The sequence below is a fragment of the Eurosta solidaginis genome, chromosome 1 (genome assembly GCF_040869045.1).
Source record: "Eurosta solidaginis isolate ZX-2024a chromosome 1, ASM4086904v1, whole genome shotgun sequence".
NCBI lineage: Eukaryota > Metazoa > Arthropoda > Insecta > Diptera > Tephritidae > Eurosta > Eurosta solidaginis.
Genome location: NC_090319.1, coordinates 273,770,106 through 273,787,220, shown reverse-complemented (window position 1 = coordinate 273,787,220; position 17,115 = coordinate 273,770,106). Strand labels below are relative to the sequence as shown.

General features: G+C 40.2%; 1 protein-coding gene across 1 annotated transcript; it reads right to left on the bottom strand.

Moving 5' to 3' along the window:
* Positions 1-11,945: 11,945 nt before the first annotated feature.
* On the bottom strand, positions 11,946-14,612 carry LOC137237322 (phenoloxidase 2-like). The gene is made up of 4 exons (XM_067760818.1): positions 13,593-14,612; positions 12,874-13,495; positions 12,583-12,818; positions 11,946-12,512 (listed from the first exon to the last, which is right to left on the bottom strand). The coding sequence occupies exons 1-4, from the start codon at positions 14,571-14,573 to the stop codon at positions 12,300-12,302; spliced, it is 2,052 nt and encodes a 683-aa protein (XP_067616919.1). The 5' UTR covers positions 14,574-14,612; the 3' UTR covers positions 11,946-12,299.
* Between the last annotated feature and the right edge of the window lie 2,503 nt (positions 14,613-17,115).

Below are 17,115 nucleotides of genomic sequence, written 5' to 3'. Positions count from 1 at the left end.
CCTAGAAATATGTCAACGAGGAAACCAAACACTATAAAAGCAGCAACAGTTGAGGCACGAAAGTCAGTTTGATTTAAGCACGCTATCTGTCGAGCAATAGAAGTGTTATTTTGAAAGTAGTCTAATAAAGACCATTTTGCATTAAATTCGTTACAATTGGTGTCAGAAGAGGAATTGTTGAATAAATTCCAGAGTTGCAGAGCACAACAAGGACATGGCGAAGTTAAGAGAATTAAGGATCCAGCAACTGAAAAAGGAGTTGGAGAACCGTGGATTGAATATAACAGGCAATAAGATCGAACTTCAAGCACGGCTACGAGAGGTATTAGAGTTGGAAGGAATTAATGTAAACGAGTATGTCTTTTATCCTGATGTGGAAGAGAAGATAGAGACTCCGAATCTATTGGCAAGTGTTGACACTAGTTCGATACTAGCAGTGTTGAACCAAATGTCATCACAATTACACTCAAAAAAAAGTTATTATCAAGGCGATGCCATCTAGGCATCAATATGCAATTTTTGCTTATCTTTTTTTCGTCATCAATGATCTTATGTTATTGACATTTTCGAAATATTAGTTTGATACTTGTATTTGTCAAATTAATAGACTACATACAAATGCAATGCGTTTTAAAATCAATCTAGTATTAAATGTTATCATAATGAAACTAGGAAATTTATACAGGTATCATTTTGATACATGCCAACGCACAACCAATATTTTCCTTGGGCAAATCAATAGTCAAGATACAAAATTGATACTTTTAATTACACTTTTTATAATATTTATCGTTGCATTGATACCACAAAAATGATACCGTTTATAGTTTCATTTTTGCACATCGTGTATTAAATTAATAGTGATACTTTTTTTTTTTGGCGTAGAATCACAGGAGACACGTTTAACATCCAAGATGGAAGCACAGGAGGCACGCATTTCAGAAATGTCGTCACAAATATCCACAAATATGTCATCACAACTGGAAGAGCAAAAGACATATATGGCATCCCAACTGGAATCACAGGAGACACGTATCTCAGAAATGTCGTCAGAAATAACATCTAAAATTTAAGCACAAGAGGCACGTATATCAGAAATGTCGACACAAATTTCAGCACAGGTATCATCGCAGATCTCTGCACAACTGGAAGCACGTATGGAAGAGAAACTAACGCAGTTTCAGGAAGGGTTCCGCGGTCGACAAGATAAAATGGAGGCCGAGATAGATGCTTTAAAATATCGTATTCAGGAGTTACAATTGAACCGTCCAATAACTTCAACGTCTACTTTGAAGGTAAAATCCCCAACGTTTTATTGTTCTGTTCCTTTCCAGGTATTTAAGCTACAGGGTGAGAAGACCGCAGCAGTGAACAACTGGAATGCGGAAGATAAAGTTGCTACACTGCTCATGGCATTGAAAGGGCCTGCTGCTGAGATTTTACAAACCATTCCAGAGGGCGAACGGAACTGTTATGAAGCATTGATGGGCGCTCAAGAGAGACGATACAGAACTGAGCATAGGAGACAGATATACCAAATGGAGTTACTGAACCGCTTCCAGAGGCCTAGTGAAACATTGCAAGAGTTTGCGTCGGATGTTGAAAGGCTGGCACATTTAGAGAATGTGGACGCACCCGTGGAATACACCGAAAGGGTAAAAATCCAGAGCTTTATAAATGGCATACGGACGTGGAAACGAAGCGAGCGACATACGCAAACCCAAAATCCATATTCACAGAAACGGTATCACATGCTCTGATTCAGGAAACAGTTTCGCTTCTGTGTAAGCCAGTTTTCAAAGCACGCCGTGTGGAAGTAGAAAGGCCAGAGTGGGTAGACGCAATATTGGCGGCGCTGAAAGGATCGCAAAAGCGGAGTAAAAGAGTTATCAAATGCTTCAAATGCGGGAAGCCCGGTCACATTGCACGTCATTGCAATTGTCACAGACAGTTAGCAAGTCAGTTGGTAATTAGCTACGAAAGCATAAGCACCCGTCGCTCCGTAATTCGTAAAATATAGTCAACGTTAACTTCCAGCAACATCTGTACTTATACATACATACATTCACGCTCATTTGCTTACATTTCAATATTCGATCATCCATATATTCATTTTCAATAATTTACATATTTAAATAAACATATTTGTCTGTACAAAATAATGCGTTTTACAGTTCAGAAGGAGGATTCATTCCGCCTACAAACGAACAAAGAAATAAATAAATGCATAGCGACAGCGCAAAGTATATAGCGCAGAAAATATTTTCAACCCCCGTTAAAGCAGTGGCTTGTGCGAATATGTATGTAATACACACGGCATACATACCGGCACATATGTGAACGCTCGATAGCAGACAAAACGAATTATATGTACGTACATACAAAAAAAATAAAAATTTTACTGTGAGTGTCAACAACTTGAGCGAACGGAGTCGCAAATAAATACACAGCGGTTTAGCATTGCAATCGGCCGCTAAACAATTAATTTTGCAGAGTAAAATAAAGTAAATAGGAAACGATACGAATGAAAAAAATTAAATTTATAGAAACGGGAACGCCATCCTAGTGGTAGATTTTTCGAGAAAAACAAAGTACGTTGAAACAGAAAAGTACAGATTTTAAAATAAGGAAAGTTGAAAGGTGACATTGAAAGCGGACAGACGCGTAAATTAAAGCCATGGTGATGGTAAAGTTAAATTCGCTGAAAATTGACCAGCTAAATAAATTGCTGCAAACTCATGGCGTAGTCATCACGGGAAACAAAGCGGCAAAAGTCAACAAATTGTGGGAGATATATGGAACCGATGAAGTTGAATCCGACGAATTGGAGGAAACTAACGACGAAGATGCAACGCAGCAGCAAGTGGATGAGCTACATACGTCAAATGCTCATGGAACTCACGAAAACGGTAACGGAATTGGCCACCACACAAAAGGCACAACGAACAACGACACCAGCTACGGAACAGCTAGGGGCTGCAACGACACCAGCTACGGAACAACCAGTGACGGCAACGACACCAGCTACGGAACAACTAGTGACTGCAGCGCCACGTCAGGCAACGGCGGCACTACAACGACCAGTCAGTGTGCTCGAAATAAGTGGAATTTTACCAACGTTCGATCCACTAAAAGGCAGCATAAATTCAGAGGCATTTGTGCAAAAGGTAGAGCAACTGCAAAATATTTACGGATGGTCTGAGAAAGAAATTCTTATGGCGGCACAGCTCAACCTCAAAGGCGTTGCGAAAACATGGTTGGATTCGCAACAGGTGTTTCAGTCTTGGCAGGAATTCGTATCGAATTTCACGAAAGATTAAATAAAACAAAAGTGGTCACGACGCAAAATCATGGAAGGTTGACAAAGCAACAGTAGCAGAGGTGCAAAGTGAAGCGAAAGGTGTACCAAACCCTGTCATAAAAACGGTCGAGTGGATTGGCAACCGATACAAGGCGTCCATCGACACAGGTAGTGATGTGTCACTAATTGCACTGTCCAAAGTTCCACCTGGGGTGCAGCGTACAACTTCAGCAAAACGGCTTACAGGTTTCGGAGGTGCGGTTATCAGCAGCACAGAGGCTATCAACGCAGAGATTATCGTCAATGGAATTACGATCTTGACCACCTGTCAGATCGTTCCAGATAAGTTTATGACATTTGATATTCTTTTGGGTAGAGATGTACTTTGACAAAACGATTACAGGTTGAGCATTGATGCCGGTGTGATGCAAGTTCATAAGAAGACGGGAATTTCATGAAATCGTCGCGAAAGTCGGAAATTTGTTGCATGAGTATAGCGATTGCTTTGCTGAAGACTTGGCAAAGTTAGGCAGATGCAAAACAACAGAGATGGATATAGCTATTTCGACGGATCAGCCGGTAGTGGGCAAAAAGTAACAAGTGCCCTTGTCGCAACGCTCAACGTTAACGAAAATTATTGACAATCTGCTCAAACACGGTATTATACGGTGCAGTTCATCGGTACATGCAGCTCCTGTAATCCTGGTGCAAAAATCTAACGGCGAAGACCGAATGTGCGTCGACTACAGGGCTCTTAACGCGGTGGCACTGAAAAAACATTTTCCTATGCCTGTGGTGGAGGAGCAGCTTTCAAAGCTTGCAGGTAATAATTTATTTACGTCGCTCGATATGACATCCGGGTATTATCAGATACCACTAACGGAAGAAAGCAAACCGTACACGGCTTTCCTTACGCCGGCTACGCAACGCTCCCATGGTATTTCAGGAAATGGTTGTGAAACTGATTCGGAATTTAAAGCACCGTAAACATATCATTAGCTATGTGGATGAAGTAGTCATTGCCACTAAAGCCGTCGACGAGAGCATTGAAGTACTTTCGGAATTTTTGCGAGCGGTCAGAGCAGCAGGGCTCACGTTAAGGCCGTCAAAATGTACATTTTTAGCAACAAAAATAAAGTTTCTGGGTCACGTGGTGGATGCGTCGGGCATTAAACCAGGTGAAGAAAAAGTAAAATGCATTGCTGAGTTCCCACAACCATGCACACCAACAGAAGTACGACAGTTTCTGGGACTCACCGGATTTTTCCGGAAATTTGTTGAGAGTTACGGCGTAATTGCTAAACCACTAGCTACACTTCTACGAAAGGGTATCACGTTCGAGTGGACTATGGATCACGAAAAGGCATTTTGTAAACTAAAAGAAGCACTTACAACGCAACCAGTACTGGTCATGTTTGATATAACGAAACAACATGAAGTGCATACGGATGCCAGCGCAATTGGTTTGTCTGGTGTTATGCTACAGCTAGAAGGCAACGGGTGGAAACCAGTCCAGTACTACAGCCGACAGTGTAGTTCCGTTGAAGCACAGTATTCGAACCACGAGCTGGAGATGCTCGCTATCGTCGAGTCTCTTGAGAGGTTTCGCGTATTTCTGCTGGGTACACACTTTGTGGTGCGAACAGACTGCAACGCGGTAGCAACGACGAAGAGTATTACGTCACTGCGTCCACGCGTAGCCAGATGGTGGCTTCGTTTACAAAAGTTCGACTTCGATTGCGTCCATCGCTCACGAACGCAAATTCAACACGTCGATGCTTTAAGCCGGGCACCGGTCGAGCCTCCATCAAAACCGGATACAGTAGCCGAACGAGTCTTACAAGTAACCCATATGAAATGCGACGACTGGGTATACGCGATGCAAACACAAGATCCAAAGTTACAGCAAATATGTGACGTTCTCAAAGGCGTTAAAAATGTGGATACATCGGTGGCTAAACAAATCGAGGTAGACTACGAGATACGCAACAATCGACTTTTCCGTAAGGTAGGTCAGGAATACAAGTTAGTGGTGCCACGAGCGGTTAGTTGGCGCATTACAAAGGCCAGCCACGACGATGTTGGACATTTCGCTCCCGAGAAAACGCTAGCACGAATATCAAAACATTTTTGGTTCGAACGAATGAGACGATACGTGAAGTCGTATATAGCTTCATGCGAGGAATGCTGTTTCAATAAAGTCAAGGGTGGACGAAAGGAGAGTCAGCTCCACATTACGAATGTTTTGCCAATTCCTTTTAGGCACGTTTACGTCGATCATGTGGGCCCATTCCCAAAAAGTCGATCTGGATTCGTGTACGTGCTAGTAGTGGTCTGCGGATTCAGCAAGTATGTCGTACTCAAACCAACACGGAATACGAAGACCGAACCAGTCATCAAGGCATTAGAAGAGATAATCGGCATATTCGGTCAACCTATTAAGCTAACGTCCGATCGAGGAACCGCGTTTACTTCTGCGAAATTCCAAGCATTCGTGGATAAGCGAGGCATACAGCATATTAAGACGGCGGTTAGGACACCAAGAGCCAACGGTCAAGCCGAGCGGGTCAACAAAACGCAAGCACTCAAATGTACAGTCGAGGATAACAAAAATTGGGACGCGCATCTCACAACGATACAATGGAGCTTGAACTCACAAAAAAACGAGGTAACCGGCTATACTCCTAACGAATTAGTATTTTATTTCAATCCTAGAGATGTTACATGCAACCGACTGATACAAGCGATACATGACGAGGTCGATATGTCGGATATAGATGTGAAGCGCGATATGGCAGTCGATAGAATCATGCCCGAGCGGAATAAGTGGAAAGAGAGATACGACAAAAAGCACACAACTCCAACGAAATATGAGGTCGGCGACCTGGTAGTAATTGATCACGTTCCATCAGCAACAGGCGAGTCGCATAAATTGGACCCGGCATACAAGGGCCCATACATGGTATCAAAAGTGCTCACTCACGACCGCTATATTGTCGAAGACTTACCAGATGTCACGGTTACGCAAAGGCGCTATTCCAACGTTATGTCATCATCAGACCATATAAAACCCTGGTGTGTATCAAGTCCGGAGCTAGACGTGGATGAAGACGAAGATGAATCGTCCTGTGAGGACGAGGGATCAGGAAAGGCCGAGCTGTCACAGACAGTTAGCAAGTCAGTTGGTAATTAGCTACGAAAGCATAAGCACGCGTCGCTCCGTAATTCGTAAAATATAGTCAACGTTCACTTCCAGCAACATCTGTACTTATACATACATACATTCACGCTCAATTGCATACATTTCAATATTCGATCATCTATATATTCATTTTCAATAATTTACATATTTAAATAAACATATTTGTCTGTACAAAATAATGCGTTTTACACGATCTTGGTCCTGGTAGTTCCAACTTCAGTGGTCGTAAACGAAAAGCTGGAGGAGATGAGCAAGAGCGTGCCAGATGTAAAGATCGAGAGATATCTCCAGCTGTTGAATGTCCTGTGATATCTATCTCGCAAATTGGAAGAAAATCGAGCAGTGTTGTCGACAACAGAAAGGTGGATGGCAAGGAGCATGTACTGACTGTAGATACGGGTGCATCTCACTCCTTAATCCGATCTGATTTAGTCAACAGGAGAGTAAAACCATTACCTGGAGCAAGATTGCGTACGGTCAGTGGCAAGTATAACCAAGTTCGGGGAGAAGTGATCTGTGAAGTCTTAATTGGGAAGGTCATGGTTCTACACAAATTCGTTGTGGCAGAGATCGTTGATGAAGTCATATTGGGAGTGGACTTCTTAGTTGACCATGACATCAGGATCGACATGCAAAGAAGGAATATGTGCTATAAGAACCAGGATATACCACTTAACTTTAGTTTGGAGAAAGGGTTCAGCAGTAATCGAGTACTGGTGGAGAAGACTCGACAAAGACCACGAAAGTCAAAGGAAAATTTTAATGGATCGAATGGGCCAAATAAAGCGAAATCAAAAGTACCTGCGAGAGAAACACTGGCATTGACAAAACCAAAGGGGCGCACGAAAACGAAGGAAAGAATTTCCCAGAAGAAATGCGAGGGTAGTTTCAAGCCAGGGCGCATTACTGTTGTGAAACGTGGGAACGATACTGGTTATGCGAAGCCAATCCGTCAAGCGCAAGCTCTGCGAAATAGTTCATTGGCCAAAGAACAGAGTGTGAGGGAACGGTCCAAAGTAATGAGTAGTAGGATGAAACACAAGTACGGCAAGAACTATAATTCGGAAGGTTTCTTGGAGGGAGATTTGGTACTGCTATACAACCCTCCCCGGCGGAAAGGTGTTCCATCCAAAATTCGGTGCAGTTGGGAAGGCCCGTACAAAGTTGTGAAGAAGATCAATGATACCATATACCGCATACAAACCATTTGGAAACCACGAAGAAGAAGATTTGTACATTTACAATTAGGTACAAAATAATTAGGTAGGTCCTAGGTACTAGTCATCACACTTCTCATCAATCCATGGCGTTGATCAAACAATTAAATAAAAGCGTTGGATGCATCAAATTTCTATTGATAGTCATATATAAGACCAAATGAACCTTAATAAGGTTATGATACGCCTCACATTTTTATAAATTTCACGAGCCCAACGCTTTTATTAATTGTTTGATCAACGCCATAGATTGATGAGGAGTGTGATGACTGGCCTACCTACCTAGCTTTTAGTATTATTATTACTCCATGTAAGTATTGTTTTCAATAAAACCGTTTAACATAAACATTTTTTTTTTTAATATTTTCTTTTCAAGTTTTTGAGTTATTTAATAGCCTATTATTTCTCATTCTATTTAGTTCATTTAGTAACTCATTATTACAAGGACCCTTTCGTGACAATTTGTTACAATCTAAGTCCTCAATACATAATTCTTCCAAAGACTTTACTCGACTCTGCGCCACGTATGCTTGTCCCTCCTCGTCTACTAAAACATATTTTGATGTCGCTTCGACCGGACTGTATGTAATATTTGTTCCAGATATGAGCCAAATCGGACCACAAATACAATTTTTTTTAATATCTCGATCCTTTCGCCATCTAGCGGCGATTTTTTTCATAGGTCACTTTCTATTCATGTGTGTATTATGTGTTCCAAATATGAACCAAATACGGTTTTTTTTAATATCTCGATCCTTGCGCCACCTATCGGGGTTTTTTCTTAATCTTGCATTGTCATCGGGTTCTGAACTATATTTCAAGTTTCAAGCTTGTAGCTTATCGGGAGGTTACTTAAATTTCAATTAAAAAATTCAGCCAGCCAGCCAGCCAAACAGCCTGTCAAGTCAAGCTAAATAAAACCGTTTAAAAAGTTTTTCTCGGCAGTGATTTGGCAAACACCCTGAGTGTATTTCTGCCATGAAAAGCTCCTCAGCGATAGCTCTTCTGCCTCGCCGTTCGTAGTCGGCATAAAAATTTTTAAGAAAAATTAAAACGAGCACGACGCAAATTAGAAGAGAAGCTTGGCCCAAATATTTTTGGAGGATATCGCGCTTTGTTTATATATTTTTTTCCTTTAACCAGCTCTATAATATAAAAACCTATCCAAAATTACCAACCAAAAAGAAATACTAGCAGCGAAGATAATGAGTGGGCGCGGTGGCTTCAAGGCGTATTTACAAACGCATATGATAAAGAAGGGTCCTTTCTGTCCACATTGCACCACCGAATTGAAAAATGCGGAACACGTAATATTTCATTGTCCTCGTTGTCTCGGCGAAAGGCTCTCTATACACAGAGGTTTTGGATCTGGTTGGATCGGGTTTGATCGCATCATAATAAAATATAATCATTATCTAAAAGCGTAGTACATATGTTTATACAAATTTACCTAACAGCTCCCTGTTGTTATCCTACGAGTTTTGTATGCTGTTTCTTACGGGTATTGGATGCTTCTTTCCCCGAAGTAAGATATATAAAGATCTGCAGGCGATTGCGGACAGAGAAGAATGCTGGAATACTGGGGTACGAAGTAAAATGAGTAAGAAAGCTCTGTAACAGTAAGCGCTTATAGCCGTTGTTGATCGGAAGAGTAGGCGCTAGGGTTGAGCCCGCGAGACCGTGGAAATAAGTCGAAGACAAAGTCGGAGCTTTGCATCGAGAAAACCTCTCTACTGTAAGCGGTATGAGCGAGAAGAGGCTTCGGACGAAACAAAGAGCCAACTATCGGCTGAAGACTATAAGCCCACTCATAAGAGGTCGAAAGGAGCCCGAGCCGTTGGGTAACTCAACCGCACCGACAAAACATGTAGGTCTGATGCTGTAGCACAAACGGCCCCAATAGCGAAAAAGCAAGTATCTTCAAAACTGCAGGTCGGAATGAGGGGAAATATAAACGACGGAATGCCAACAACGGATAGCACTTATGTATAAGCAAAAGATAGGTAACGTCAAAAGCACCCTGCCATTCGTCCCGGTAGCACCATGGGGTTAGGTTGATGGCGTGCAACAAAATCGTTAAAGCAAGAAGACACGAAAAAGGGTTGATATTGTTGTTTTTGCTTCTTTATAGCAGGGGTCTGCACTTCATAGCACAATTGTGCTCTCTTTGTATATGCGAAAAGGCAATTACTTTAGATTTTTCGATACCTATACTTTATAGCTACAAAAACAACAAAAAAGGGTCAAAAAGCGAAAACCCTAATAAACACAAGCAAATATTTCACCTTGCGATGCTTCCAATAGAGTCCACTACGTTTGAGGTTTTCTTTGGGTGTAATCGCTTTATTATACATCCTAACCTAATAAAAACGCACTGCGGTTTTTTAACGCACGCACATAAACGACTTTTTTTGTCTCAACTGAAATAAGCATGCGTTGCGAAAATGTGAAACATGTATGAGAACGTCAAACTGATATGTCACGCAAAACAAAAATTGGAAATCGAGTTAGCTTTTTACGCAGGCAATTCATTTCGATTGCTCTCATACAATTTGTATGTGCATGGGACATTTTTGACAAAAAACTGCCGCATTGCGTTTTTATTAGGTTGGCCTGTTAGGACATAACAAAGATAAAAAAAATAGCCATCATCCTGTCGCAAAGATCCTGGGCCAGATAAATAATTTTGCATGTAAATGCAACAACGATTTAAGCCAGATAAATCCAGATAGAAGTCTGGTTCAATTTGCTGATACGGAGCTAGAGAACTCACTGTATGATGGCTAATATTCGTTTTAAGCCGGTTACTCATACGCCCTGGCGAACGACTGAACAATAAAATCTGCACTCAACAAAGCAGACTGTCAGAACTGAAAGGAACCGAAATACAATAAGATCACCTTTTCTCAAGTAATTTGCCTTCGTCCAACAATTATTAGATCGCTCCAAATTTTCGGTCAAAAGAGTAAAGCCGCAGTTATGCACCGACGTGTGTAACGTACGTATACGTATGCCGTACGTACACACGTTTGAGCGAAAATTAAGCTGCAGTTACCCACGAACGTAAGTACAAAAAACGTGTCAGCTGACACGACTTATCTTACGCAGCACGGAACATTTTTTCCGTAAGAACGTGTCAGCTGATCGCTCTCTGACTAGACAGAGTTGCCTAGTAAACTTTTGTGCGCTAATTTTTAACCGTTTGCAGTTTTATGCAAAAACACCTAATTAAAGTTTGAAAAATTGTAAAAATAATTCGAAATAATTATGTAAAAGTGCAGATTATAAATATGTAATCTATTTATACTTATTTAATACTAATTCCAGCCTTTTACAACATCAAAAATTAAAATAGAAAAAGTTAATGTTTCCATAAGCATGCATTCAAACAGGTCAATGACAACATTTTTTTCATTGCCACTACGGGCATAAATTTCGTTCAAATGTGTGTACGTACGGCATACGTATACGTGCATTACATAAGTCGGTGGGTAACTGTAGCTTAAGTTTTTAGGGACTGCAACCTATATTCCACAATCCGCAATTTTGAGCCATAGCTCCAAAAGTAGTAATACTTAGGGGTTCCACCCCTATGAAGACTCAGTTTATTAAAATGTGAATTTTAACCAATGTGCGACACCCCTTAAACGTTTCGGGGAACGCCTACACCATTTTCATATTAAAATGAGAAAACTTCAACTTGAAATAAGAAAACTCAATTTGAAAATCAGAATAGACAAATTAAAATGAGAAAGCTTAAGTTTAATGTGAGAAAATTTCATTTGAAAATCAGAATAGTAACTTCAAAATAAGAATGTTTCATTTGAAAATAGGAAACCTCTATTTGAAAATAAGACAAGCCACTTTAAAACGAGAATATACCATTTAAAAATAAGAATCTAACATTTCAAAAACAGACATTTTTATTTGAAAACGAGAATCCGCCAATTGAAAATGAGAAAAAAAATTTATAACAATTTGATTATAACTAATTGCCTATTTTCTAAAGCTACAGCATTTGTATGGAAGGAGGATGAGTTTTGAAACGCTCGTGCACAGGCGCCCGGCTGGTGGATGTCCTCATCAAAGTATGTAATGGACGAAGCAAGGAAGAAAAAAGTTAAAAATTGTGACATTTACTTCAGCGGCCATGGAAATAAGCGCAGTTTTGGCGTTGGATTCGTGGTGGGAAAGAGGCTTTGTCGTCAAGTGCTGACGTTCCTGCCTGGGGACGAATGTCTTGCGGCGATCCAAATAAAAGCCAAATTTTTGAATATATTATTCATCTGTGGCTCTGGGAGTGTTGGCCACAATAAGTATCGAAGAATATTTAACCATGAGCTATACGAGCTTAACGCAGATATCAACAAAGTCCAGCAGCGGCTACCTAGGCCATGTTATGCTTTGTTTGAACGATTATGCGCCAATTAAGTAAGTAAAAGTTAATGCTTTTTTAAACACATTTTTATTTATTATTTTGGCTATGCATATGTGCGTATATATGTATGTATGTATGCATGCATGAACTCATGCATATTTCATAAAGAGGGATAAAATTGCAACAGCTTTTATAAACGGATTAGACACTTCTTGGTAACACGCGATTTTCGTGACGTACATCCACATCAACGATACTCATATTTGGAGTCAAGAAATTAATAAGCCGGTCTGCTCCTGCCCTAGAAAGACGATCGAATGGGAATCCCATGGGACGACGGTCAGGATAAAGACGATCGCGCACCCCACAATAAGATGCCGCGTCACTGCAGCTACCCACCAATTGTTGTTCAATCTATAGAATAAGATACAAATTCAAAACTACTTATGTATACAGTCAAACCGAGGACAAATATTTTGCTTACCCTATCTTGATCATAGTTGGACACCATAACAAACAATTCACAGCCAAGACCTTCAGGCAAGCCTTTCGGAATTAGCATATGATTTGGCCATCCACAGCCGCAGAAGTTGAACTCTAATTCATTAGGACTACCTGCTGCTGGGCGATTGAAATCCAAATTGCGGAAGGTGCGTTCGAATGGGATTGTCACACTGGACTCAGTGGAACGGCGTCGAATGGTGTTTGGTCCCGGATTTACTATACATTTATTTTGCTATAATAGTTATACCATAAATAATTTAGCAATACTTACGAGACACTACGAACTTGTCCAATTCAATCATCATCAAACGTTGATCTTTAAATAGCATTCCTTGTCCACGTTCGTCTGTTTTTGGCCCTAAAAAGATACGCACGGTACCAAATCGTTGGGCACCGCCATCGTTATTGATGTTGATAGTGTATGTGAATGGTATATGTTGGAGATGGGTGAATCGAGCAAACACACTGCCACGTGGCACAAAGTCCATTCCACGCGACAGATCTACATCTGATTGTTGCCAGAAGGTATTAAGAACGTTCGGGCGTCCGCCTTCGGCACTCACTTGTACACCAGTTATAGAAACACCTTCATAACTTAGCTCCGGCAAAGTGTATGGTGGGATACGACTCTTGTGCTCCTGAAATATATCATCAATGTACGCATGCCATCTGTAGAAAACAGGATCACGCATGGCAGTAGCTGAGTCACCCATTACACCAAAAGACTCTAAATGACGATGTTGAGGATCATGAGAGTATGAAATGAATACATGTCCCATATTATGGAAATCACCGTATAAGCTTCTGTTTGGGGAAAGAATGGAAGACTCAATCATGTTTCCCAAAACATCTATGCCGCGCACTGCATCTAGTTGAACACGATTACCACTTTCCTGAAATTAAAAAAAAGGATGGAGAGATATGAGCATTTGGATATAAAACCAATCCTCTTTTTGCTGAAATTATGAAGCGGGTCTCATTTGAACTTACATCAGTCGCAAAGCCTTGCGATATGGCTTCAAAGATGCGATCCCTCCATCGTTCTAAATCCGCCACATCCAGATTAATTTGATCCAACTCTCGATTTAAATCTGATAGTTTTGTATCATCGAATCGTGGAGGCCAAGCACGACTCGATACCAACGAGTCCATTTTAGGGAAGTAGCCTTCCTGAATGGTTTCACGAAAATTATTAAACCGAACAACTCTAGCCAAGTTGTTACTAAAACGTTCCATATTATACCGGGCGACCACTTGTTGATGCATATAATAAAATAATTCACCACGGCGATCCTTGTTCACAATAGCCCGGTCACCAGCTTCAAAGGGATACACCAAATGCCAATGCCAATGGTGAAGATTAATACCAAGATCTTCTCGGAAATACCATAAACGATGTTCAGGATCCAGATCAGAAGCAGTATAATCGCGTGGAATAGTTATTGGCATACGTGAGCCTTCCGGAACCACTGTAACTTCTTCGCGTACTTTGCGGAAGACTTGCGAGTCCACAAATTTGTCGGGAAAGTTTTGTGCAAACGATGGCAGATCAAGTCCTTTAGTATCTCGTCGATGCAGCAATGCTACTGAAAGTGCATAATTGAACAAGTAGGGATTCAGCCGATCGCGAGCATACACAGCCACACTCTGTAGATCATCAATGGAACGTAAGCCCATGAAGATATCAATCAAACGTCCTGCAATACGACGATGAGCCGGTATGAAAAGTGAAAATTGAGCATCTCTAGGTAGTGACATGGGTATGCGAAGATCTGGAATGGCTATATCACGAACAGGAATACGTTGTTCTGCTTTTTCGCCAAAACGGTTTTGCACTTCATTACCGATGGGTTGATATCGTTCGATGAGAAATTTGTCAGGCACATCGAATACAGACGCATGTCCTTTCTCCATGAAAACAGGCTCGGTAGGACGATCGAAGAGTAACAGCAAATTACTTTTATCAGCCATTGTATTTATTTGTATGCATAAATTAGGAATTTCTTTATAGAAATTGTATGTTTATTTTGAATGTACACAACTGTGCCGAAGTTTGGAACTGATAATTTGCACTAGCAAGAACACTCTTTTATATTATCCAAAAATAAGTATTTGGGCTGCCGAATAATTTAATTATTCTCGGTTTCGCATATTATCGTCTTGTGGTTTCGTTATCGTTTACCCCAAAAATTGTTTGACTATTACAGTAGCGCGGTTATACTTCTTAGCTTTGGCTGATTCACTGTTTCTCCACATACTCGTATGCATCCTCTATACAATGGTAAACGTTACAGTAAGTAAAGTGGCGTAATGAGGTTTTCTTGCGCGCTAGGCACTATACTTTATGCTGTTTACGGGCTTTGTTTTTATACTCAGCGTGCTTTGCACACAGAGTATATTAACTTTGATTGGATAACGGTTGGTAGTACAGGTATAAATGAATCGAGATAGATTAAGACTTCAATATATCAAAATCATCAGTATCGAAAAAAATTTGTTTGAGCCATGTCCGTCCGTCTGTCCGTTAACACGATAGCTTGAGTAAATATTGAGATATCTTGATATTGAGTGAAATCGGATGACAACCACGCCCACTTTTTATATATATAACATTTTGGAAAACACAAAAAACTTGATTATTTAGTAAACCTAGAATGCTGAAATTAGACGTGTGGACTGATATTGAAACTCTTGATAAAAATTTGAAAAACATTTTTGAAATGGGCATGCACCGCCCACTTGTGGTAAAATAAATTTTACATATATTATTAATCATAAATCAAAAATCGTTAAACCTATCGTAACAAAATTCGGCAGAGAGGTTGCCTTTACTATAGGGAATGCTTCGGAGAAAACTTAACGAAATCGGTTAAGGACCACGCCCACTGTTGAAGCCAAAATGCCTTCAACGTTTGGGAAACGCTGCTTCACGGTTGGCACAGCTATCCGCTGCAAAGATGCAGAACTATGGAAAGTCAAGCGGTGTCCCTCTTACGATATTAGAACTAATAAAAGGCCATGAGGCATATACTGTTACGTTTAGTATTTGCTCACTGGTTCATTCGTCGCGATTGTTGAAACGAAGTGTCGGTCATCTAAGTTAGTATCACAATTTAACACCATTTAAGTGCGTTGTTAGAGTTATATTGTTTCTTATAAAACAAGTAATCTACGTTACCACACAAGTCTCACGAATAAATGAAATTGAATTTTTATCATACTAATTCGGTGTTATTTCTTGTTTTTTTCTATTCTCCATGCATATCGAGCATAATTTTTCTTGAGAGTTCGAACCGGCATATACCGAAAGTTTTCTTTGTCTCGCCTTCACATTTTGGTCCAGCTAGCCGTCGAGCTACAAGAAGAGTACGGATATATCTATCATCATTGACTATAGAGATTGCGTGCGAAAATAAAAGGAGCAAAATGAAAAATTACAACCAAATCATACCGGAATTTATTAGCAGGTGCGTGTGAAACTATTTGTGAGGTAGATAGTGAAAAAAATTTGTGCAAAAGGCAAGCAAAGTAGCTTCAAAAATATCGGCAAGAATTTTTAAATCACCCAAATCCTAATCTAAGCCGTGATAGATACTGTAGCTGTAATAAACAAACAATAAAAACTAGCACGGGCAATGGTGGCTTTAAAAGGTTAGTCATATAAATTTGCATACAAAGAGACTGCGTTCGTTTAAAGTGGTCGCAAACCTTCCAGGTAGATACATAACTTCCCTATATTCCAACCCATGGTGTAATTATGTACAGGTTGGCTCATCTCATCAGCTGATTTTATTTATGTCATTGCATGGTTGAAGGGATTGTCAAAAGGAGATGGCAAACTCAAAATGAAACCAACACATTGGCAACATTTTACTTACACATACAAAAACTGCTGAGTTTTATGTTTCCATTCCATACCATTCGCACCAACACCAATACACAGATTTTGACAATTTGAACAGAAATATTTTGATGTTTTTCCACTAATCTTTATATATACTTGGGGTGGCGATCGCTTTTCGGCAACCAAATAAATATACCTACAAGTATACATAACTATTTACATAGTTTGAGGTCACCCTTCTTATGCACACCTTAGTCAACATCAAGTGATTAGACCCTGCGAATATAAGCGAACATTTGTATGCACATCTCTCTACCTGAAATATTTGGTTTATTCAGTGTTGATTAAATTATATTGGCTGTGTAAACATGTCGACAACTCTTAATCTTTTCACTCGGTGTTCCGATCAAGTCGTTGAGTTCAATGCTAGTTGGGACGCATCCACGTTAGCAGAACATTCAAAAACTTAATTGGAAATAATGAAAAATGAACTTGAAGACCTATGGGCAAAAGCTAAAGCGGCATATGAAAAATGTCTAGTATCTCTAAAAGAGGAAGCTGACATTGGATCAGTAAAGTCCAAACACTCGACTACATTTAAAGACTATCTTTCGTGTGTCACACGCATCATGGAATGCATGAAAAATTTTAAGGAAGAACCTCAGTCAA